We start from the raw sequence: 25930 nt of genomic DNA, 5'->3' as shown, positions 1-25930 counted from the left end.
CGATGAAGAGACATCTGCAAGTATTCTATGTTCAAATTCGCCAGCATTTCATTTTGCTCTTAACTGTTTATTTTGTGGTGAGCCTGACAGATATAACGGTAAGTGGAAGGATCACTGTCTAATTCCACTAAGAGCTAATACTTTTCAAGAAACAATATTGAAATTATGTGAAGAACGTAGTGATGACTGAGCCATGACTGTAAAAAGTTGTATTGAATATACCAGAGATTTGTTTGCGAAAGACTCATTGTACTACACTACTTGCAGTGTAAATTTTAGAACAGGAAAGGTGATTCCAGGGAAGATGAGGAAGCAGATTGTCATCAGGTGAATACGAACCGAAGAAAAAAGGGAGGCCCATGCAGACTGAAAGAGAGGATGGTTTCTTGCGAGTAGTTGAGTATTTGGGAATGAACGATGAATAGCAGGGAAGGAATAACTATAACTGAAATAGATGGTAAAGTGGAGTTGTAACATTCAAAGAGTCATCTGCAGGAATCTTTCAAGACTTTTATGAGGAGAACATCAGAAAAAGTACTGTGGAGGAGCAGTTGAGATTAGTACAAACTGCAGCGAAGTTCATAAAAGTGTACAATAAAGTCTATGGAAACGTCAAAATAGTACAGTATTACCCTTCCACTGACGGGTGCAATCTTGAAAGTCCCGTGTCATTTTTCCTGAGGTTTTAAGAGTATTTCTAAAAGTGATCGTTACAGTTGCACACATTGAAACCAAAATCGCTTCCTTGGGTCAGTGTATAATCCAGTTAGCTCGACCGAAAATGTAAGTTCCACTACATGTTGATTTGGGCTTGCAAATACACCATGGTTTTGGTTTCCGCTTTCAATTGGACATCCTATACCGTCACGGGTATTTCATTTCATGTTCTGAGGTGCAGTATATTTTCTGATGTTCTCATAAAAGTCTTGAAGGATTCTGGCAGATGTCTCTTTGAAAGTAACAACTATACCTTACCATTTATTTCAGTTATAGTGATTCCTTCCCCAAATAATTTCAACAGTTTAGCTTTCATGTATCTGACAGAGTACGTTTGCTCTTCTGAATGGCACAGCTCCTGTTCCATAACCGTTACTAAATCACATACGGTAACCTGCTATCATCGTTCATTCCCAAATACTCAACTACTCGCAAGAAGGCATCCTCTTTTTCAGTCTGCATAGGCTTGCCATTTTCTTCGGTTCGTATTCATCTGGTGACATCCACTTCCTCATCTTTCCTGTTCTAAAATTTGCACTGCAAGTAGTGTGGCACACTATATCTTTCGCAAACAAATCTTTGGTTTATTCAATACAACTTTTTACAGTCATGGCCCAATCATTACTGCGTTCTTCACATAATTTCAATATTGTTTCTTGAAAAGTATTAGCTCTTAGTTGAATTAGACAGTGATCCTTCCACTTACCGTCATATCTGTCAGGCTCACCACAAAATAAACAGTTAAGAGCAAAATGAAATGCTGGCGAATTTGAACATAGAATACTTGCTGTTTAGTCCTAACTTGTTTATTTAAATTGTTTAGTTTTGTTTAAAGATGTTTGTTTAATGTAACTGGTTACCTGTAGAAGAAGAAGAAGCAAGGTATAGTTGCTTGTTGAAACTGTGCATAGCAGCAGTGTGTGTGAGTGAGCGCGTAGCCTATAGCTGCAACATCGTAGTGTTCAATGTGCATTTTATGTTAACTCGGGAATTGTAAGAAATATTAACAATATTATTAAACCAAATTATTAAAGAACGAACCAGCGTTTGTGTGATACAGTCCATCATAAAGATTTGGTCCTCCTACCCAGATGTTAATACGTGTTTATGTGTTTTATGTGACCTACGTGCTAAGACTTGTGTGTTAACAAGAAAGAAAAAACTGTGTGGGCGACAATGGAAGCTTACAATTCCCGCAAACGTGTTTTAAAAGGAAAGGTCACTCGTGCTGAAAACTGCATAAACAATATCACAGAACAGGAAGATATTAGTGTAGCTCAGGTCTACAAAAACAAAGTGAGTGAACTGTCACGTGAAACAAATGAGCTTTTGTTTCTAGCCAGTAACTTGTGTGCCGAAGAAGAAATTTATTTGGTGCAAGAAGAAGAGCTTACTGCTATTGAAGATAGACTTACAAAGCTTAACGTGAAATTAGTGGAAGCGCAGGGTAAATTATCTCACGCTTCTTCTAGTGATGTGAATAATCAAAAAAACACAACAGAAATTCGACTTCCAAAATTGCAGTTGCCATGCTTTAGTGGGAACTTAAATGATTGGCTTTCGTTTCGTGATTTGTTTATCGCAGCAGTGCATAATAATGAAAAATTGACGGGTGCACAAAAACTTCAGTACTTAAAAACTAGTCTGCAAGGTGAAGCAGCAACACTTATTCAATCTATACAAATAACTGACGATAACTATAAAGAAGCTTGGGACCTGCTAAATTTAAGGTATCAAAATAAACGAGAATTAGTCACATCTATCTTGCGGCGGTTTGTAAGTCATGGTCAAGTGCAGCAAGAATCAGCTGGCGCGTTACGTCGGTTGTTGGATACAAGTGTTGAGTGTGTGCGATCGTTATCAGTGTTGGACATAAAAGTAAACGAATGGGATCCTTTGCTTATATTTCACATAACAGAGAAGCTAGACAGTGAAACAAAGAGGCAGTGGGAACTTTCATTGTCAGACAGTGAACTACCAACATTCGACCAATTGGTGAAATTCATAGATCATAGGTGTCGTGCATTAGCAAGTAGCACTTCAAATGCAAAATCAACCCCACCCAGTGAGCCAAACAAGAGTAATAAAAAATCAACAATAGCACATCATGCTTCAGCTCAATTTTCGTGTTGCCAGTGCAAAAGCAAAAATCATCCTTTGCATAAATGTGATGACTTTCTTTCGCTGTCAGTTGACGAACGTCATTCTTTAGTGAAAAACAAAAGCATTATGCTTTAATTGTTTACAATCCCATCATAAACTGTCCAGTTGCAAATCAGCATCGTGTCGTGAGTGTGGCAAACGTCATCATACTTTACTTCATTTTCCAAATAAACAGAACTCAGGTGTTTCAGTGGGGACTCATTTTTCAAGTGAAACTAATGTGCAACATGCAGTGTTACTACAAACTGCAGTAGTGATGGTGAAGGATTCGTATGGTAATTTACAACCTGTGAGAGCCTTGTTAGATTCAGCCAGTGAAAAAAGCTTTGTGTCAGAAAACTGCTCACAACGGCTTGGTTTACAAAAACAGCCTGTGTATGTACATGTTTCGGGACTGAGTTCCAGTAATGTTGCTCGGGCAAAAGGTGTTGTTAATATTGTGTTTACATCAGGTTATGATGTTAAATCAGAATTTTCTGTAGAAGCGTTAGTATTGCCAAAGGTAACAGGTATGTTACCAAAACGGTATATTCATAAAAGCAAGCAGTGGTCGCATGTTAACACGTTAACATTAGCAGATCCGAATTTTAATGTTCCTGACAGAATTGATCTGTTATTGGGTGCAGATATTTACCCTCAATTGCTATTGGCGGGTGTGTGTAGTGGTGTTAATGGTTCTCCCGTAGCAGTGAATACCAAATTAGGATGGGTGTTGTTCAGTGGCGAAGGGTCGTAAGAGGCCCTGAGGCCCGGCCTATCCATTTACTTTCAGAAATTATAATTTATAATTAATCCATTTTCTTTGCATAGAATGTATGGTGTTTTCTAAGTTGAAAAGAAATATTGTTTGATAAAGAAATCGTGGTTAGCACCACTGCTAGGAGGCTCACCGAGAAGTGTCTCAGGCGGCAGTAAAACTACCGCCAAGCTTCTCAGAAAATCCCGCGAGAGAACGTGTTGGTAATAATCTGCGAAAGAGACCGGCCTCAGCGTTTATCGACTTTCGTTTCTACATAAAGCGTTTCTCTCGAAACCTTCGATTTCGATTCGATATGTCTAACAAACAAAGAGCAAGAGAATGTTGAGCCCCATTCCATACCAACTATGCTTAATTTTGCGAACTCTAACGCAACGCAAAAGCTGGAGCAAGCTAAGGTGCTCCGCCTATTATCGCAAACTAATGCCTCTTTATTCCGTTACGTTGGCGCAAGCCTGTACGAAATCAGACTCGTTGAGTTCATTAGGATTGAGTAGAGTGTACGTCTTCGAGATATTGTGAGTGACATTTTTCTTACATTCGCAAAAGTGAATGAGAGAAAATGTCAGTAAGTGGAGAATATGAACATAATATAATTCCTATTAAAGAATCTTCTATATCAGTGGTCTTTTGAAAATTCATGTGTTAATATGAAACGAAGACTAACGCCTGTGTTGAAAATAGAACAAACAGAAGGCAAGAGAGTTCTGTATGCATTGGTACAAAAATATTTGGGATTGTTGACATACAAAGAGCAACGTATGAAAAAATATTTAACCCTAGAACGCAGAACATGGGTCAAAAATGACCCAGCACTAATTTATGTGTACTTTTTAGCCCGTAATATATCTTACACTGTAGTTGCTCTCCGTGACATCTTCTATTGGTTTGTTTACAACATAAAAATAAAGTATTTAAGTTTTTTGGTGTGCATTTATTTTTAAGATTTTATTATATACATTTATATACGTAGTATACATATCATGGGTCATTTCTGACCCTTAGTATATTTTAGGATTAGACTGGTATTTTATATTAGTATTAGTATATAATACTAATACTATTCTATATTAGTATTAGATTAGTCCTTTACTATAACAAATTAGTAGTGGTTTTACTAAAATGTAATTATATTAGTAGTAGTATTACTACTATTAGTCTTGTACTTTGAATAAGATATTTTTAGAAATATATACTCTGAACACACTAATCGTTTCGATGGCTAACAGATGGCTCTTAGTAACAATTGCTAATTGTGAGTTTTCTAAACTGTCTACAAAAAAATCGTGTACTAGAAAAAAATGAAATGAAATCTTTGAGTTTCACGTCACACGGTTATGCCGGTTAGGCTAAAGGAGACAGTGATGATGAGTAATGAATGAAATTGTGGAATGAAGAAAGTGGGAGGAAACGGGAGAAACGCACGCGGTGTTTGTCCACCACAAAGTTCACTTGGCGGGGGCTGGGATCGAACCCGGGGCCCCAAGCACCAGAGGTGAACACTCTACCAGTGAGCCACCGCGGCCCCCTCGTGTACTAGAACACAATGATTTGTTGATATTTTAAATGTTTCATTATCGTTTGTTCATTGCAAAATAAATTTTCAGCCATTCTACGCAATATTTACAATCTGCAATATATTCTCAACATGTTCTATAAAGTATTTTATTTTTGTACTTCTTCCTTGGCAACTATAAGCATCTCTGAACATGGACTGAAGCAACTATAAGCATCTCGATAATATTCACAAAATGCTCAATACCTACACTGTCAAACGACAAAGTCGTAGATGGCCTATGGTCATTTGGTTCAATATGTTAGATGCTGGAGCTCTGAACGCCTGTATTTTATTTATTGTACTACCCCCAAACTATTACAAGAACGTGATGTATCAGGGAAGATTATTTCTCACAGGTTTGTGTGACGAACTTGTCAAACCATACATCATAATCAGAAAGAATACACCTACACTTCAAAAACATGTTTTGGTTGCTATGGAAAGGATTGGAGTCAATTGCGTTGGGAAAGAAGGACCTCAACCAGTAACGGCAAGTAAGAAAAGGAAGAGGTCCAAGAAATGTCCCATAAACAAAGAAAGTCTTCCATAGTTTGCATAAACTGTGAAAATTGTGTGTGTGCTGAGCATTCAGTACCATTTGTTTTTGTGAAGACTGCAGCGGCTAGTAAGATGCCAGTAATATCACATAAAGACAGAAAGCCTTCAAAGACAGAAAGTATGAGGTGCAAAAAGTTTGTGTGTAGTAAACATTCAGTTTCATTTGTTGCTTGTGAAGAATGAAACGGTCGGTAGAAAAAGGAAGAGATGCCAGAAATGTCCCACAAACAAAGACAGAAAGTCTTCCAAAGTTCGCATCAAGTATGAAAAATGTCAGTTGCATTAGTTGTTTGTGAAGACTGCAAATATTGAAAAGAAGGGCCTGCAATGTAAATACTTTGAAACTGTATTCAGAAAAAATATTTTAGAAATTGTAAGTTTGTAGACATAAGAAACTTGAACTGATAACTACATTAGCTAACAATATTTATTTTTAATCTGTAACTTGACTCAATACTTGCTAATGTATAGTCAAAACAATACATTTTCATGTTGTAGTATATATTATAATAATAACGCCTTGAAACAAAACAATAAAATGCATTATAAATAAAGAACTCAATCAAAAAAAACAATGAATTAATGAGAAAGTATAAATAAAATGTCTTAAGCATACCAAATACGTCTATACAATTGAAATTGAGTATGGGTCAAAAAAGACCCATGTTATGGAAACTACGGTACAATTCATGTCATGCGTTCTAGGGTTAAGTATGATTCTGCTTTTGAAGGGGAATTAAGTGACACACAAAAAGACTTGATTCAATGTTTGTCATGTGTTTTGAAGAAGATAATTAAGGATAAAATTTTGCAAGCAGGGTTTGTTTCAGTTAGAGACTAAACTACATGGGCCTTATGCTGAGTAGTTTTGAGGTACGATTTGCGTCATACTAAAGGCCTGACAACTGCAGGAAACAGCGGAGCTCTTTAGTATGGCACAAATCGCGCGTCAGAACGACTCTGAATAAGGCCCCATATGTTTCTTGTAAAGCGCAAATAATGTGATAATCCACCTTCCGCACCCGATCACGCCCAAATAAAACAAACTGCATTACGGCGAATTAAGATCAGCTATGAGTCACATACGTGAATTTCATTATGAAAATTGAGATCCGGATCGAATAAGTGCTGTCGATGGACTACAATTACGTTAAATTTGTGAATTTGTTTTCTTGTATTTCTGTAGTAAAATATTTGTGTCTAATCTGTTTCATTTTATTATTATTATTATTATTATTATTATTATTATTATTAGTAGTAGTAGTAGTAGTAGTAGTAGTAGTAGTAGTAGTAGTAGTAGTAGTAGTAGTAGTAGTAGTAGAAGAAGAAGAACATTGGGCCTACCCTCTTGAAACAATCACCCTTCGCCACTGGTGTTGTTTGGTTCTATTGGCGACGATGAAGTGCGACGTAAAGAATTCACAGCGTCAACATATCATATCCAGTGCAACAGTGAAAGAATTTTGCAACAGTTTTGGGAATTGGAAGATATTCCTACACAAAATATAATGTCGTCAGAAGAAAAACAGTGTGAAATTTATTTCGAGAAGACCCATCAAAGAGATGAAACAGGTAGGTTTCATGTGCAATTACCGTTTCGCGACAACAGTGCAAGACTTGGTGAGTCACGTGACGTGGCAATTAAACGCCTTAACACGTTCGCTGCTGAGGACGCCCATCGGCGTCCAGTACAGAATTTGGCATATGCGCCGGACGCCTGTCGGCGCTTGTCCCTGCAGCTGATTCACTTTCCCGCCAGCGCTAGTGCAGGTATTGGTGCAAGTTGCAAGTGCAAGCGAATCAGCTGCAGGGACAAGCGCCGAGAGGCGTCCGGCGCATACGCCAAATTCAGTACTGGATGCCGATGGGCGTTCTCAGCAGCGAACGTGTTAAGCAAGTAGAAAGTCGGTTGAAGAAGAGGCCTAAAATGCGTCAATTATATGTAGATTTTATGCATGAGTATGAGGTACTTGGGCATATGGAGATTATTCCAGAAAGTGAAATACTGAAACCAAACAGTGAAGTGTATTATTTACCTCATCACGCAGTGTTGAAAGATTCCAGTTCTACAACAAAAAAGAGAGTAGTTTTTGATGGTAGTTGTAAAACTTCATCTAATGTGTCATTGAATGATAAGTTACTTGTCGGACCTAGGTTACAGTGTGACTTAATTCCATTACTTGTGCGTTTTAGACAACATAATGTGGCATTGACGGCTGATATTGAGAAAATGTATAGACAGGTGAGAATCCAACCCGAACATAGAGACTTCCAGCGAATTGTGTGGCGTGAAAAACCTAATCTTCCGATCAAAGATTACAGGCTTGTGACGGTAACTTATGGTACAGCTTCAGCACCATATTTAGCAGTGAAAAGTTTGCAGCAATTAGCGAAATATGAAGAAGAATCATTTCCTATCGCAGCGGCTGTAGTGATGCAAGACTTTTTTGTTGATGACTTGATCAGTGGTGCCAACTCAGTTAGTGAAGCAATTCAGTTACAAGAACAACTCAGTGCATTATTGCAGAAAGGAGGTTTTGAACTGAGAAAATGGGCATCCAACAGTCCCAACGTTTTGGACTCCGTACCCTCTCATTTGAAGCAAGCGACAAGTAGTTTAGACTTTGATAGTAGTAATTCAGTGAAAACGTTAGGAATTCAGTGGTATCCATCAAATGATGTATTTTCGTATAATGTCAATCTTGTGTCAGTTAAGTCAGTTGTAACTAAGCGTAACATTTTATCAGAAAGTGCAAAGGTGTTCGATCCATTAGGTTTGATTTCTCCAACTACTATTATTGCGAAAATATTATTGCAAGAAATTTGGAAACTAAATTTAGAATGGGACAGTCCAGTTCCTGAATGGATTTTGAGGAAATGGAGGAATTACTACTCAGAGCTTTTTTTATTAAAACACATCAAAATCAACAGGTGTATCAGTATCACTCAAGCTACAAGAAGAGAGTTAATAGGATTCTGTGATTCTTCCGAAAAGGCCTATTGTGGAGTGGTGTATATGAGGTCTGTATCTCAAGACGGCCAAGTGAGTGTGAACATTGTTATGGGAAAAACGAAGGTTGCTCCAATCAAACAAGTGTCTTTGCCCCGATTAGAGCTCTGTGGTGCCTTGCTATTAGCTAAAATGATGAATCTCATATTAAATTCATTACGTTTGGAAGTGCATGATGTAATTGCCTATTCTGACTCTACTGTTGTGTTATCGTGGCTGAATTCGGATTCAAGCAGATGGAAAGTATTTGTCGCGAATCGTGTAGCAAAGATTCAAACTCTTTTGCCATCAGTGAAGTGGCTCAAAGTGGATTCAAAGAATAATCCAGCAGACTGTGGTTCTCGAGGTTTATTACCTTCTTCCTTACTTGCACATCACTTATGGTTCTCAGGCCCAGAGTGGCTCAGAAACCCCATTCTCCCAGAGTGCAATGAATATACAGTGGATTCAAAGTTAGTCAACCAAGAGGAAAGAAAACATATAGTTTCTATGCATGTTCATGTTGATACCTCCATTATTGACAATTGTTCATCGTTGGTGAAACTTGAGCGAACTATTGCATATTGTAAGCGCTTTATTAATAATTGTCGTGTGCCGCAAGGAAACAAGCATACAGGTCCACTTACAGTGACAGAACTTTCTAATGTCTTGATGTGTCTGATAAAGATTGTTCAACAAAGGTCATTTGCATCAGAACTTGAGTACCTGAAAAACGGAAAATCATTACCTTCCAAAAATCGATTGCTTTGCTTGAACCCATTTGTGGATGATAAAGGTATTTTACGTGTGGGGGGTCGACTTAAAAATGCCAATGTTTCAGAAGATCGAAAGCATCCCATTTTACTTCCAAGGGATAGCCATTTAACAGAATTAATTGTGTGGAATGAACACAAATTGTGCTTGCACGGTGGACCAAGACTGGTATTATCATCTTTACAACAGACATTTTGGATTATAAATGGAAGAGATTTTGTTCGCAGATTACTTCGGAAATGTGTGACATGTCATCGCCATAAAAAGTTAACGGTAGAACAGCTTATGGGAGATTTGCCTGCTTCAAGAGTAAATCCCAGTCGTCCGTTTAGTAGTTCAGGAATAGATTATTGTGGGCCAATTCATCTCAAAGCAATTAAAGGCAGAGGGCGAACAACTTACAAAGCATATGTAGCATTATTTGTATGTTTTACTACTCACGCAATCCATTTAGAAATTGTGAGTGACTGTACAACTGAAGCTTTCTTAGCTGCTCTAAGAAGATTTGTTGCTCGTAGGGGAAAACCAACAGATATATTTAGTGACTGTTCCACAACCTTCGTCAGAGCTAACAAAGAGCTAAAGGATTTTGTTACGTTGCTAAAATCTGATCATCATAATATTAGTGTCACAGATTATCTTAGTAAAGAAGGCATACAGTGGCATTTTAATATACCTCATGCACCACATTTTGGTGGATTGTGGGAAGCCGGAATCAAATCAGTGAAGTATCATCTGAAAAGAGTAGTAGGCAATGCTGTGTTAAATTTTGAAGAAATGTCAACCGTGTTGTGTCAGATTGAAGCGTGCCTGAATTCACGGCCAATTACCCCTTTGTCTTCAGATCCCAGTGATTTGTGTAGTCTAACTCCAGGACATTTTCTCATTGGAGTTCCAATGTTGGCATTACCTGAACCAGATTATACAGAAAAGAAACTTAATTGACTGTCAAGATGGCAATTAGTGCAACGACTTCAGCAGAACTTCTGGAAGAGGTGGGGTGTAGAATATATCTCTATGTTACAACAGCGTCCAAAGTGGTGGAAAAGAAACAACAATGTGAAAGAAGGTGATTTAGTTTTACTTGTGGAAGATAACTTACCTCCTTTAAAATGGAAGTTGGGACGTATTGTAAATATTCATCCTGGAAGCGATAACGTCGTTCGTGCAGTGACTGTAAAGACCTCAGATGGAGTTTACAAAAGACCAGTTGTGAAAGTATCTCCATTGCCATTTGATTGAAAAAGACATTTTTCATTTACCGTTTTGTTTAACTTTTTACAATCCATTTCCAATATATTACTAATTCATCTTTTGTGTGTATCTTGAACTAGATTGTTCAAGGGTGGGGGCTATGTTTAGTCCTAACTTGTTTATTTAAATTGTTTAGTTTTGTTTAAAGATGTTTGTTTAATGTAACTGGTTACCTGTAGAAGAAGAAGAAGCAAGGTATATTTGTTTGTTGAAACTGTGCATAGCAGCAGTGTGTGTGAGTGAGCGCGTAGCCTATAGCTGCAACATCGTAGTGTTCAATGTGCATTTTATGTTAACTCGGGAATTGTAAGAAATATTAACAATATTATTAAACCAAATTATTAAAGAACGAACCAGCGTTTGTGTGATACAGTCCATCACTTGCAGATGTCTCTTCATCGGACGGTATTCTTGATTGCATATCCTTCTTGATTTGACTGAAATTCACATACTTCCTTCGGTATTCTTGATGTATTTTTTTTTTTTTTCAGGTTTAGCTGTCAGTGCAGCTGCACATAATTCACTCGTTTTCTTAATTCCTTGCCATTCCTTCTGAGATAAAGAAAATAAAAAATCATCAATTACAGTTCAGTATTCAACCATTTCAAAACAATAACCACAAACAGAGAGTTACATTTACACTTACAAGAAGCATAAAGGGCCTAAAGTGTGTCCCAAAAGTCCCATGACATAGGGTAACACTGCAATTATCCAGTGGAGTGCAGTAACTTTTCTCACAAAGGACTAGGTTCGAAGTGAATATGGGCTGTACAATGGAGGTCCTGACTAGTGTTGTTGACATCAAAAATGCAATTTATATGTTTCTGTGAACGCTTCTTCTACCAAGCCTCTTTCTTTCAAGAAATGGATAATTTCAGTCACAGTTTTATTTGAAAAATCTAAGAGTCTGTAAACCTATATTAATTCACTCCGCAAATTTTTAAAATTAAAAAAAAAACTTTCGTAACTTGATTTAAGGGCCAAAATAAACAATCAGGAAGTCGAGATTTCAAGCACTGAAAATTCTTTAAATCTAACAGCTCAAGAAATTGTAACTCACTGAGATCTTGAAATCTCATCTCCATTTGTCCAATCACAGTATCAATAATGTCATTGAAGAGACGCACATATTTAATTTTTGAATCTATTGAGTCATCTACTTTACGTCTTTTATTAGAAGTTTCGCGGTGTCATCTAATTCTATTTTTCTATAAGTCTTCAAAATCGTCTCTTGCATTTCAAAGCTGAGATACCATCTCTTGTACTTTTTGGATGCAATATTTCACATCCAAGGTTTTACTTTAAAGAATGATAAATAGTATATCCATGCGCGAAAAAAAATGACTGCAAACTTTTAATAGATATGCAAAATCGAAATCCTTTAATGATAACACACACATTTTTTGTAGTCATGAAAGCTTCGGTGTTCCAATTAACTGAAATTCTCAATTCTCAGAACACCGTAAGTGTTATATTTGATTTTCATTTATTGCATTCACAATTCTGGAATAGTAATTCCATCTTATATTGGCAACCGTTGAAAATCGCTTAGTTACTTCTGATTCAGGAAGCGCATCACAGCGTTTCGATGAATATGAAAAGAAATTTGGAATGCCACTTATTTTAAAAAATATTTTACATTCCTTGACGTGATTAACAGACTGTGGAACAACGAGATTGAGTCTGTGAGCATGACAGTGTATCAAGGGCGGATCCAAGGGGGGGCTACGGGGCTATAGCCCCCCTTGACGCTCAGGTTTACACTGGATAAAATGGGCTTCAATTCTGCTTTACACTGGATAAAACGGCAAATTATGATTTAGCCCCTCCCTTGATCATATCCTGGATCCGCCACTGCAGTGTATGGTGAGTGTACCGGTACTCAAACACCTTTTCACAAAAGATTGTAAACCGTTCAAATGACCAGAAAATGTGGCAGCTCCATCCATAGCCTAGTGCTACAAGCTTTTGCTTACAAAAGTGAGAGAGAACTTGGAAAGCATGCTCACTTAGAGCAGTCGCAGTGCAATCACTAGTAACAGTTGAAAAACAAATAAGTCCTTCATGAGTATTGCCGTCTTTCACGTACCGATTGAATGTTGAGAGATCTTTGCTATGTCCGTAGTTTTGTCCAACGTTATTGTTGTAAAAAAAAAAGTATGGTTTATTTCTGACTTACTTTTATCCAGAATTACTCACCAACACATTTAATAATATAATTCTGTTTGATGTTCATTTAAACACTCCCGTGCTGTGAAGATGACAAGTCAACATGGACACCAGAACGAGAGGACAGGGTAGAGCCCGGGCCTTCCTCTGGCTCACGAAAATGTATACGTAATATAGCAAACCACGTATATTAAAAACCAGAAATACCAGATGCAACATAGCAACCATGGAGATGGGTCCCTCCCTAGAAAATTTTCTTCGGGCGCCCCTGCAAGTCCATTTAGTGTCGTATTTAGAAAGTAACTGAATTACTTCAATATAGTTTCCCTAATTATCTTCCGACAGAATCTTCCTGTTCGTTATGACCTCTAAATGATAGGTCTTGTTTAGTCATAAAACAAGAGGAATAAATCAATCGGTTCCAACCTCTGCATTGCTTGGTCAATTGAAAATCAATTCTGGTTCTCCCGAAAGTTTTCAATTCAGTTATTGTGGACAGGTGTGAACAGTGGCGGCTCGTGTTACTTACACTTAGGAGGGCTGCATAAAATAAAACACCTTATTTAGAAATTAATTCCATGCGATGGTCATTCCTTGTCGTAAACTTTTCGATAATTCTATCATTGAAGTTAGAGATCTTTTCAAACATTTCCTTTTCTATTGATAACATAGCAAGTATCTAGTAACTTACCGTTAACCATTCTTCTCCCATTGTATTTCTTAGAAAAGTTTTCACTCTTTTAAGGGTAGAAGGGCATCATTCAGGTTCCCTTCTAGTTAGGGGAAGCGTTATGAATATTTTCAAAAGTTTTAGCTCTTCAGAAAAAGTGGAAGCAAGACTATTGCTTATAATCAGTGTTTTTTTCAGACATGTATTTAGGGTGGCACTGCCCCCTGGAGCTCTGAGAGTGCCGCCCCGGAGGAGACCAAAATAATACGTCTATAAGATAATAATAAATAGAATAGTACCAGCAGTGCCCCCCGGAATACGAAGTGTGCCCCCACGGAACATAGTTTCTGAAAGAAACACTGCTTATAATATACTGGAGGAAATTCACACCACCACCAAGTTTCCTTATCTCTTCTCTTGCACAAACTACACTAAGTTCAGTTCACAGAGTTCATCTTTATCAAAAACAGGAAAGAGCTCTGTACATTTATTGAAGATTTTTCGGAAAACGAAACTCTAAATTGAACGAAATTAGATTTCTGAAGAAGTGAAGATATAGATAAGTGGTCTGTACAGTGGAAGCGCAGGTTTACTTGGTTTAAAATAACGTCACATTTCTTTGGGTGCGTCTGCTCTTGATTATATATTTGAAACAATTATCTTTTGGTTTTGATTTTACGTTTCGGTATCAACTAGTCTATTCATTCCCAGATTTTATTAATTTCAGTAGTGAAGGCAGATAAGTATGACTGAACTTTTGCTGCATCTATATGATGACTATGTGATGGTTATATAGAATATCTAGATGTTGCGCAACTAAGAAAAAATTCTTCATTCAATAAGCATTAGGGTATATCTCTCTCACTACAAGGCAGACGCTTCATTTATTGTTGTAGTGCTTGAGGTCTCGGATTCTGACAAAATATAGAAACATTCTTTTAGTTCTTCCTGCTTTTTGTATACTACATTAATAGTCCTAGATTTAAAATTTCATCTGGGTATCCGCTTTGCAAAACAAGAATCTAAAACTGCTGTTCTGTTATGAGAGCGAGAAGAAAACCGGGATAGCAGAAAGATGAGAAAATAGTATTCTGGCTTTAGTGTTTTGTCTGGTAGCTCTCTCCATTACAAAATTTAATTGATGAGCAAAACAGTGCACAAAATAAGCATTAGGATACACCTCTTTCACTTTAGCCTCGACTTCATTTATAGCCCCACTCACTACAGGTGCGCCATCATAGCTTTGGCCAATAACAAGGCCACTCATAAGAACGAAACAGACCACTCTAAAAGAACTTTAAAAATAAAAACATATAATTCTATAGTTTCATATCTCATAGATTTTTTTCACTTGTCTTTTGGAAACACTGATACAGAAGATAAAAATCACACGTAACACCAGATTACTCGCACGACCACGCAAATACTGAAAGAATTAAAGAATTAAATATAATCGCATTTTGAAAGAATTAAATATAATCGAATATTGCACAGAATAAATCAGATGCCCACTAGAAACACCCCGCCAGCAGACAAACAAACAAACCACAAACAACATAAGTATACTCAACGTTGCTAACTAAAGAAAGGGGGGGTTATGCAATCGAAGCTAAAATCAGAAACTAAAGTTTTGGATGGAATTCGCCAGAGGATATTTCCCTTGAGTTGGCAAGCCTGAATATATGTACTCATCGCTGAACAGAGGAGACGAACACAAAATGAGAAGGGCGCGCTTGCGCAAACTGTTAAACACTCGAAAGGACTGCATGTAAAGCAGTCCACACGTTACCAGTAAAGACATGCTAAAAAGAGGAGGAAGTGGAATCATAGCATCGTAAGAAAGGCCAAGCAAGATTGTACTGGCAGTCCCAGGGGGTGAAGCGGAACAACAAATTTGCTTCTAAGAGGTGAAAAATTGAACAACAAAACGCGCGTTAAAAGTGCAATATATAAAGATTGATTATTAATTCACGAATCGGAATAATGAAATTTACGTTGGGGGGGCTGCAGTCCTGCAGCCTTCCCCCACAGGCCGCCACTGGGTGTGAATAACATTTTTCTTGGCGCAACTTGGGTTTGTAAAAATTGTTCATATCACAAAAGCCATCATTATTGCACACGTCCTTTTCTATGTGGAACAGAATACAAGGCCAGCAATACAGTTTGTTTCTTGTCTTACACGCAGTTAACTATTTTGAAGAAGCAAAATAATCCGTTTCCATATTATGTACATAATCTTTCATTTTTGTCTGAATGGAAATGCTTGGAGTTATTTGTTATTTGTTGCTTTTCTTGAAAAATTAAGGAACCCAAATGATACCATGAATAATTGGTCCAGAATACAACACTGAAACGGCCGATCCCCACCTCTACTGTCTCCTGTACCAATTGAAGTAATATCACTGCTTGCGCCATCGCTTTGCTGCAAGGGACTCGATTTCTCAGACGAGTCCCCTTACATACTTTATTCTTCGAGTCATTTTCAAAATATATTGATAATCTAAAAAGTTCACACTTCACTAGATCTCTTAAAGTGTCAAGATTAATATTGTAAATTTAAGTGCGTTAAAACTATTAACTGTAAAAAGCAAACGAGCATTAAATTCGCTTACGACAGAACGCCCGTGCCTATACTCGCCGCGACCTTATCCTGATAGCCGAGATACGCAGTTTCAATTGAGGCGACTCCGCGCACATTACATAGTTCCTCACGTTACACACGTAAAACATTACTTAGGAAATCAATTCAAAGAGCTAATTGAGTTCAAGTATATAAAAGTGGCAATACAGAAACAATATTTAAAATAAAAGATATTACATTTATTAGTAACGGGTTATGAGAATGACGTCACGACTCAGAATCGGAATAAGAGAAGGAAAGAAAGGAGTGAAAAGCCGGCAGCTAGGATGCGAGTCTCTTGCAAGTGTTGCAAGATTATGAACTTGGAAAATCTTATATCAAATACAGAGGACCAGTAAAATTAGTTAATTGATCAATGTTAGAAACCCTCCACAATGTATAGGAAATTGCTTAATATTTTTATATGATATATAAATTAATCAGAGTAGCTAACCCGTAAGAAACTCCTTTGCCTGCTAATAAATGAAACAAAAGAAAGAACGGAATTCACATGTAACTTCTGCAATTTTTATGCAGAGAATAACACTGCTCTGCCAAATATCGTCTTCGCGCGTGCGTTAGAGTGGGTACGTGGGTGTACTGAAACTGAAACCATGAAGAGTGTTAAGCACGAAGTTGAAAATATGAATGAATCCGAATTATCATCTTCTCAGTATTATCGCAAACACGAGGAAGGGAAACCTCTTTAAAGTCAAGCAAAGTAAATTGTCATCAATTTGTACGCTCGACTAAGAGAAAAAAATGCAGACAAAACTATTGAAGAAATTGTTGATATGATTGTTGCCGGTTCGCTGTGGTTTACTCAGTGCCAATGTAGAGTTGCTGTGCTTTGAGAAAAAAAAAATCGTATTTTTAATTTATTGTGTGGGAGGGTGGCTGCTCGTATGTTTCTGTTTATGATTAACCTTTTCCAGGTATGTATATGAGAATAACTTCATTTCTTATCCTTTCTTACCTTAATCAATTGAAATGAATAAGCAAAATAGTTTTCATGCTCTCGGGTTTTAATTGTGAGGATTGCAAATATATGACGTGCGAATTGCCAATACATTTATTACTATTATCGTGTCTTCATGAATTATTAAAGCAAATAGACCAAGAAACATATTTTTTGTAAGCGCCAGGAAAAGAACGAGAAATCACCGCCCCGCGCATATCAGCTGAAACCCAGAGCAGCGCCAGTTGAAACCCTGGCGATTGAGAGTCAAACCAAAACGCACACACACAGATACAAAGGCTTCCCTGTGAAAAGGTTCGCGCGCCAACATGTACTAATGCGCTTGTGATGCGGCTCTCAAGTTAACATTGCGTTTAGCATAGAGCTTAGACAAAATAATATAAGGAATAGCTGGCTGGACCCCGTTCCTTTCTCCGAGAAAAGCCGATTAAAACCCGAGCGTTTCTGATCTCTACTTCGCTGTCGCACTCAGCACACGGGCGCTTACTAAAGTTGTGTCAGAACAATTGAAATACTGTTATTTTACGAAAATGGAGAAATACAAACAATGTTTTCGTTTTCTTTGGTATATAGGCCCTATTTATCACAAAATACTTTACTTAAAATGCCAGTGTACTAGCCTAGCCCCTAGTCCCCTTGACGGCACGCCGCTGTTGTTATCCGAGTTACAACCAAACGTAAGATGGGAAACCTTCTCCAAATATGATGTTTCAATCTATAGTGAGAGATAGTTTTAAATCGGACGAGCCGTTTGGGCTATACACTCTTTATACGCCCAATGTTAAATGAAAATGCAACGTTGACATTTACCGGGACTCACAACATAAGTGAATGAAGTTACTGTCTTTTACACTAACTTATCGATGACCAGCCCCTATTTCAAACATGTCTCCATTCATCATACTCTTACAAAGTTTATCCATCTCCCGGTAAATGGTAACATTGCATTTTTATTTAACATTGGGAGCATAAAGCGTGTATGGCACAAACAACTCGTTCAATTTTAAAAAATGCTTCACTTTAGATTGAAGATATCATATTTGGAGACAGTTTCCCCTCTTGCATTTTGTTGTAACTCTGATAATAATAGTTACCCTATATCAGGGGGCTTTTGAGACAGCCTTTATAATAGAGGTATGTTCAATGCTTCATTCGAAAGGACATATAATGGTGAACAACTTTTATCAGGAATGTTGAGCCTGTAAAATTTTTACAAAGTCACATAATTACTCCGTTTGTTATTATGTCTGCCGTAAATGACCACCAACGGCGGCCATATTGGATTTTACCACCTTCCAGATTGAATATTCTTGAGGACTCCTTAAGGTCTATTTGGAATGTACTCAGCATCATTTTGGCGCATATTTCATTTCTATTGCAATTTGTTCAAGGTAGAGTGTATTTTTTTTATGTACGTTGACTGGACGAGAAGGGCTGCACTTCTGCCCTGATCGCTCACATGCCATTCGTGATTTTACTGACCACATAACATAGGTTGGCTTGTTTTTCACTAGTTTCTATTCTATTCTATTCATCTCCCTTGCGGGAGATTTTATAATTAAAAGTCACAGCACTAAGGCCAAGTTGACTGCTTCACTAGAATTGTTTTAAATATTTTTGTTGTTATTATAATTGTAGAAGATGGCCCGTTCCAAAATGGACGAATTGGCCTGTTTCAAATAGTTTTGTTTTCACACTAGTTTATTTATTTATTTATTTATTTATTTATTTAGCCTGTTTTGACTTACAATATGGAGAGTATCTCCTATAAGTTCTACAGTTGTCATGCATATAAATCAAATTGTAATTACAGCTTATTACACCATTTGAAGTACAAAATTATAATAAACATCACATGTTAAATTTGTTACATAATTACATCATATTCATACATGTTATCATTTACAAATTCCTGAACTGAATAATATGCTTTAGAAAGTAACAGAGTACGAAGTTTGTTTTGAGTATTAAAATTTACCTCTTTATAATGTGATGGTAACATATTATAAAGTCTCGTACAATTTAAATAAACATTTTTTTGGTACTTGGAGTAATTTTGTTGTACTACGTAAATGTCGTTTAATTGCCGCGTGTTGTAACCAGGAAGGCAGAAGCGTAGAACATACAAAAAATTATGTAAATCACTATAAAAATTGTAATGCACTAAATTTTGTCCAAAATTGAAATTGTTGTTAAAAATGAAATTGAAATAATTGAAGAGCATGTCGCTCCATTGTGTAGAACATTCTACGCCATCTTGCCCCCTCTTTTCACTAGTTTTTATGGCATATTTCCCGACGCAGTATTAATATGCAAAACGGTGAAGTGCCCTTAAAATCAGTGTGCACGGAGGAATTGTTAAGAAACAATCTAATAACAATGGATTTCCTCATAAATAACAAAACATTCACGATATTCAGACTGAAAATACAAAACCTAATCTGCAGCACAAAGGCCCGGTAAATTTCTCTCATTGAATGTGTACCAGGAAATTCTTAAGATACACTTTCGAAGAAAATGACAATGAATTGTCCTCATAAATTACCAAAGAAAAAAAGTTTTTCAGCTTGAAAAGACTGAACTACTCCGCGTCAACTGGCTGTATTCTGCTGAGGTTCTCTTTATCAAAAATCTGATAACACTCAATTATCTGAAAAGGCAACTGCTCAATAGCCTGAACGTAGGTTAGTCTACACACTGTTAATTCTGTTCATCGTTGGTTTTTCTAACCCAGTTTTTAGGACAGTACGACTCCACGGAAAAACTGGAAGTGTTTCGGCTTTTTCGATAAAAGCGGAATACTGGTGATATTTTCAATTTGCTAATGTTCTGAATTTTTTACTAATCTGGTGGAATTTTGAGGGATTGTGTTGCAAACATTGGGTATGTTTCATTTGTAATTATACCGGTAGTAGATTTTGAACATTTTTTGAAGAAGGAAAATGACTGCTTTATTTTAAGTCTTTGTAGAGAATAAATATGTAATATGAGGAGAAAGAGGATATAGTATACGTAAGACCGTCTGAGTTCCAGAAGAAGCTGGACGCTCATACTTTTAGGGATTATTCATTGAGTATCTACGAACTTAGAAAGGGGGTAACAAACCCACTTTCATTTACTTATCCACTGATACGAAAATAAAAAAGAACGTACCTATTTGCCCTTGTACTTTATATGCTATAGCGCATTACATTATACGCAACAAGGATTTTGGTCTGCATCACGATATAAATTTAAAAATATTTAACATTTTTCGAATCGAAATCAACAAAATTTATTCTAGAAAGTAAAAATAGAATGTTAAGCACATATAATGAAGACAACGCAGTGATTTAATTTGGTAACGTATAAATATATAATATGAACTATCCTCGCGCACGGAAGACAGGGGGTTCTCATGTATACTATTACCGAGAAAGAATCCAACACAAGTCAACAACTTACCAAGTGAAAACAGTTGATTGATGAGATATTGGTAAAGAGAGTGTATTAAGCACAGATTTATCTAATGTTAGGATAAAGCACAGACAAACGTTTGTCTGTGGGATAAAGCTTCTGTGTACTTGTTTAAATTTCATATAGCTACACATGTTGAGATTTACAATATGCATGCACAGTGATAATGGCTAGAAAGTTTCCCTTGCATTCATGCAATAATCAGTATAGCTATCCAGGTAAAATATTTTGAATTAAAAAGAGGATATAGTATACATGAAGCTGCATCAGTTCCCGAAGGACGCTCATACTTCTAGGGACTATTCATTGAGTATATACGAACTTACAAAGGGGGTAACAAAGCGACTTATTTTTTACTTATCGACTGATACGAAAATAAAAAGAAAAGAACGTACATGTACTTTATATCTGCATGTGTAGTGTCCTTGTACTTTATCTATGACTATGTGTGTGGGGGGGGGAGGGAATTTAACGCATATCGCATGTCTTGTGCACATGGATACTTCTTACTATTGCACTACGTAGAAAATTTATGGTATTTCATGTAGAAGTGGTAATAGAACAGAGAAGAAACGCAGATCAGGGGGTTCTCATGTATACTATTACCGAAAAAAAAGTAATATTATTTAGTTTGTCTCTAAAATACTAGGTTGTGACCCTGGCTCACTTGGTAATGACTATTGTTCGAAATACAGTGTTTGACGTATGACATAAACACTAGTACATAAAACGCAAACCAAGTTTTGCTAAGTGCCCACTAAACAGCACTGAATATTATGTAACCGAGTCAGTATAGGAGCGCAGCTGGTGCGTCTGTTGGGAGCAGGCGCGTCAGCAGCGATGGGTATACGCATAAAGTAGGATAGTTGAAAACCATTTTATATATTATAAAATGCATGGCTTGTGTTGCACAGCTTTGGGGCAGCTAATAAATACCATCCAAAACAGTACCGAAATGTACTAAATTAGGTTTGGTGTTTCTATTCTTTTATGTAGTTTCGTTTCCACTTAACGATGAACTGTTACTCTGTTTAGTAGACCATGGCGTTCACACCATTTTTACAGCTGACTCCCTTTATTTTTGTATGACTCGATAAAACTCAATCTTGTCATTTACGCACTATTTCCAAACTGCGTTTCCCATAAATCATAACAAGTGTACCTTTTCGCCAAATAGTCTCTTCCGCCTCCATATGTAGTGCTGCTTATAACATCAAAAACAACTAACAGCAACAATTATTTTCTTGTCAGTTCCTCTCACCTTACATTCATTCACGTTCTCACAAACCAAAATACACCAACTCACGTGGTAAGTTTTCTAAAATTCGCCTGGCGATGCAGCAATTAACCCCTATTTCTTTAGGCGACTAACCTGTAACTTATGTACGTAACTATTTGTTTTACATTTATGAGGACATTTATTCCGTTAACCCCCACTAACTTTTCAACAATTAGTTATAAATAGGTTAGGTTATGGTTGGTTTCGTTCACTTAGTACGTATTTCGTGTGGCGGAGCTTATCGGAACTTAACCCTTTATAAGTGTAGTGTTACTAATCTGAAACTATTACAAGTGCCGTAAGTAATAGTTTCTACCGTTAAAGTAAATGAACGAATATAAGAGAGGACTATGGTAGATATTATTTTCCGTTAGCAGAGTGTTTATGCGCAGTATACAAAAGCTGTATTGAATAATTTCAAGTGCAATATTACTAGTACGAAACAGTTGGCGCATGTCGAATGATTGCAAACAAATTGGTAATGTGTGTTCATGTGATTTTATTATTTGAATTCGAGACGACAAAAGATATTGAACTGAATAATAACATGAATTCCCTATTTTTAGTCTACTTTTAATTTCTTCGTGGATATGACTTTGGCCTGTTAATATGGATCCTAAATATTTGAAATATCCACTTTGTCGAAAGTATTATTTTATATTTTGACGCATCCGTAATTCGTAGTATTATGTTCCGAAATTTGCAAATTTCCATGTATTTAGTTTTCTCTGTGTTTACTTCTGAACCGATGCCCCTACAATTGTTTAATAAAAACCCTGCATTTCTTTTTATTTTTCTTCTGTCATTTCCTCTAGATCATCGGCATACGTCATAACCTGGTGAACACCACCATCTCCTTGTTTCTAGCCATTCGCGACGTCAAGGCTCATGGACAAGAATTATCCTACTCGAAATTTATTTGGATTCAATTAAACATACCTACATGAATCTAACAAACTTCTTCGTTATTCTATATTCTGCGAGAATGTTGTACAATGTTTTTCTTTTAACGGAGTCTTAAGCCTTTTTAAAATCAACAAATTACTTATGTTCCAACATATTGAATTTTCGTTTCTTTTCGAGCATTTGACGAATACTGAATATCTGCACGATATTTAATAGTTGATCGATTTCACCGAAGTCTGCAATTTATAATCTCCAATAATTTGATCTGCGTGTGGGATCAATTTTGCTAATAGAATGTTTAAGATTTTGTAGGGTGTTGACAGAAGAGAAATGCCTCGATAATTATTACAATCAGTTTTATCGCTTTTTTTGTGAATTGGAACAATGATTGAATGTTTCCATACTTGTGGCAATTCTTCCTTGTTCCGGATAGGGAGAATGAGTTTGTGTAACTTGTTTTATAATTTCTCCCCTCCAGCTAGAATTAAATCAACCGAATTTCGTCTACACCTGGAGATTTGTGTTTCTTTAATTTCTTTATACCAATTTCTACTTTGTTCGCTTAGGCTCTGCAATATACGGTTCTTCTATGTGTATTTCCATTTCTTCATGAACAATTGGTTCTTAGCTGCGTGTTAAGCAAATCGTTACAGAAATCTTTCCATCTGTTCAAGATGCGATCTGTATCCACGTGAACCGTTCCGCTGGCTGTCTTTAATATGTAAGCACGGGATATAGAATATAGGCTTTCTTAAATTCGTTGATGCCCTTATACTTGTCCCGAACGTTTTTGTTCTTATTATTCTTTTAAATTTTATTGATTTTACCTGTCAAAAATCGCATTTCCTTTTTTCTAGAATTTTAGCAAGTTTCTCGCGTTATGCCAACGAAATTTAGTATTCTACGCAGTTTCATCTGTTTCCTTTTCTCTGTTGGCTTAGTGCGTTTCAGGTCGAATCATGGTTAGTTCCTGTGTGTTTCCGCGTGCTCCAATTTTTCCTTTAGCTGACATTTAGTACTCTTCCTGATTTCAACCCAAGTGTGCTCAACATTAGCGCACTCCGAACCTTCTAAAACCGAGAATCTATTGGACACTTCAATCTGGTGTTCCCGTCTCGCTGGCACTCCTCTAATTTCTTTAAATTAAACTTCTTCCTGTGTAGATGTTGAATATTTCCTTTATTCAACGAGAAACTCGTTATTATCGCTACTACCAAGTAGTGATCACTGTCACAGTTGTTACGGTAGCTGGTAAGCACGCGACTGTGCCTTTCCCCGATGCCATATACCGAAACTTACCGAGGCCTTGATTGGTTGGGAAGTATGGAACATTGATCCCGTTTCCTTATTCTAAATGTTATGGTTGTCTCATATATGTTCTGAAAGGCAGTGTATTGAGCCTAGCAATCAATAATGTCATTTACAGGTCTCCCCAATTTATATCCACTCTGATCGCCATATAATAATACCGAAGTTTTATTATTTGCCTGCAACAGGGTAAAACTAAAGTGAAGACTTCCGCAAAGTTCAGCTGTACTTGTCGCCACTTCCCAACGTATTTCTTCAAGAGATCGGGTGGATAATGCACCCCTATGTTATTTTATATGAGAGAAGCGCAATTGTGTAATGTAAAAATCCTACAATTTTACCTCTATACTTCTCTAGTGCCAATACAACACAGTAACATAAATGTTGTTAAGTAGTATGAACTCTGAAATATGCTGAAATAAAAACGAGGAGTTGAATATATTAACGGCCTTAAGGTATAAATTTAAACTAACATATTATACCACGTGATTACGTGATTGTAAAATATATCAAAATTTTATATTCTATCGGTTTAATTCAGATCACTTAAAATTCACTACAAATGACACTTTAAAATACAAATTGATATCCACATATTTTAGCGTATTGATTTGATTACCTTTATTGCAATGAAACCCTTTCTAGGCCCAAATGATGTTTATCGTAATTCACTCACAAAAGACGCGGTTGATTGATTTATATTCACTGTTCTCTTCGTTTTCGTTTTCCTTCCACTGACAACACTTGGATTACTTTTGGGGGGAGGGTTCCTTGATATTTCACTTGAACTTTTGTTGTTTCTAGGTGGAGATTGTTGCCCTTTAAGTGCCATTTTATGTACAAAAATGAGCTTTCCCTGCAATTTTTTTCTTCTTGTAATTAAACGAAACTAAATCATTACTAACGAAGACTTTTCCACAATACTGTTACTATATATATATACACTATATATAATCCCCAAGCCTACAAAACACATATCATTTAATTTTTTTTTTAAAGCTATAAATACTTTAAACAAATCAAACATTTTAATTAAAGAAAATCCACAAATTTGCGTTTTCTCTAACCGTGATTCTTTTTCATCGCGATTGAAACTTGTTCGGGTCTAAAATTAATGAGTTGTAATATCTTGCCCTATGGAATACTGGCCAATTGGGCACGTTAATAATGTTACAGCTGTCAGCAATATCGTTTACTGTCTGATAATATTCAGTGTAGATTTGTGCTTCCGTTTTCATATCAGTGGAAGGAATATTCCGTAATAACTACAAATTGTCTTTTTTCTGTTTGTCAACGTGTTCATTTAATAGAGTTAGAAATAGTGTTGTTGTTTATGAGCACAGAGAATCCGCTATCTAGGACTATATTGAACAAAACCCTTCACCAATATGGCAATTTATTTTTCTCTCTCAATATTAGTCATAAAATTTAAAAATGTTCATCCTGTTTCATATATGGTACCTCAACCATAACGCAAACTGTACAAGGATTTATTTGCAGTCAGTTCTTTTTGAATATCTTTTCTGTATTGTCTGGATATATATAAGATTACTTCGTTAAAGCTAAACTTTGTCTGAAGTGACATGATGGCAGGAGCACAAAAAGTGTTTCAACTTTTCCCTTATATATTGCTTCTGTTTCGCAGTGTAAAATCGTGCCAGACAAGTCCTGTATAATATACTAACTGGTGAAAATACCTCTTATATAGTCGAAACGTTCTATTGGTCCCCAACCGGCTTTCTTTGTACTCAGGCAGAAAATTTACCCTGACCG

The 25930-nt window shown here is 36.6% G+C and overlaps 3 protein-coding genes across 9 annotated transcripts in view; all 3 read left to right on the top strand.

Annotated features, from left to right (window-relative positions):
- Positions 1-1893: 1893 nt before the first annotated feature.
- On the top strand, positions 1894-2955 carry LOC145661716 (uncharacterized). Its single transcript, XM_081727048.1, has one exon. It carries the CDS (start codon positions 1894-1896, stop codon positions 2953-2955), a length of 1062 nt encoding a protein of 353 aa, XP_081583174.1.
- A 4656-nt stretch (positions 2956-7611) lies between these two features.
- On the top strand, positions 7612-10461 carry LOC145661715 (uncharacterized). The gene has a single exon (XM_081727047.1). The coding sequence runs from the start codon at positions 7612-7614 to the stop codon at positions 10459-10461; it is 2850 nt and encodes a 949-aa protein (XP_081583173.1).
- A 9255-nt stretch (positions 10462-19716) lies between these two features.
- Positions 19717-25930, top strand: part of LOC145662908 (uncharacterized) — a 40992-nt gene continuing 34778 nt past the window's right edge. For 2 of the 7 annotated variants that reach the window (XM_081728914.1, XM_081728908.1), the window contains exon 1: positions 20569-20683. The gene's annotated coding sequence lies outside the window, so the exon portion shown is untranslated. Of the gene's footprint in view, positions 19893-19912; positions 20092-20198; positions 20221-20368; positions 20549-20568; positions 20684-20735; positions 20883-25930 lie in introns of those variants that run through there. The other 5 variants (XM_081728910.1, XM_081728909.1, XM_081728913.1 and 2 more) reach the window with 5 other exon arrangements.

This window comes from Thermobia domestica, chromosome 10, assembly GCF_964235325.1.
Source record: "Thermobia domestica chromosome 10, izTheDome1.hap1.1, whole genome shotgun sequence".
NCBI classification, from domain to species: Eukaryota; Metazoa; Arthropoda; class Insecta; order Zygentoma; family Lepismatidae; genus Thermobia; species Thermobia domestica.
Note: the sequence above shows the minus strand (reverse complement) of the source record. Positions and strands in the feature narration are given on the sequence as shown.

What these genes read in the sequence shown, in the direction of transcription:
- LOC145661715 (XM_081727047.1), top strand. Translation starts at nt 7,612, where the DNA reads ATGCCGATGGGCGTTCTCAGCAGCGAACGTGTTAAGCAAGTAGAAAGT.
- LOC145661716 (XM_081727048.1), top strand. Translation starts at nt 1,894, where the DNA reads ATGGAAGCTTACAATTCCCGCAAACGTGTTTTAAAAGGAAAGGTCACT.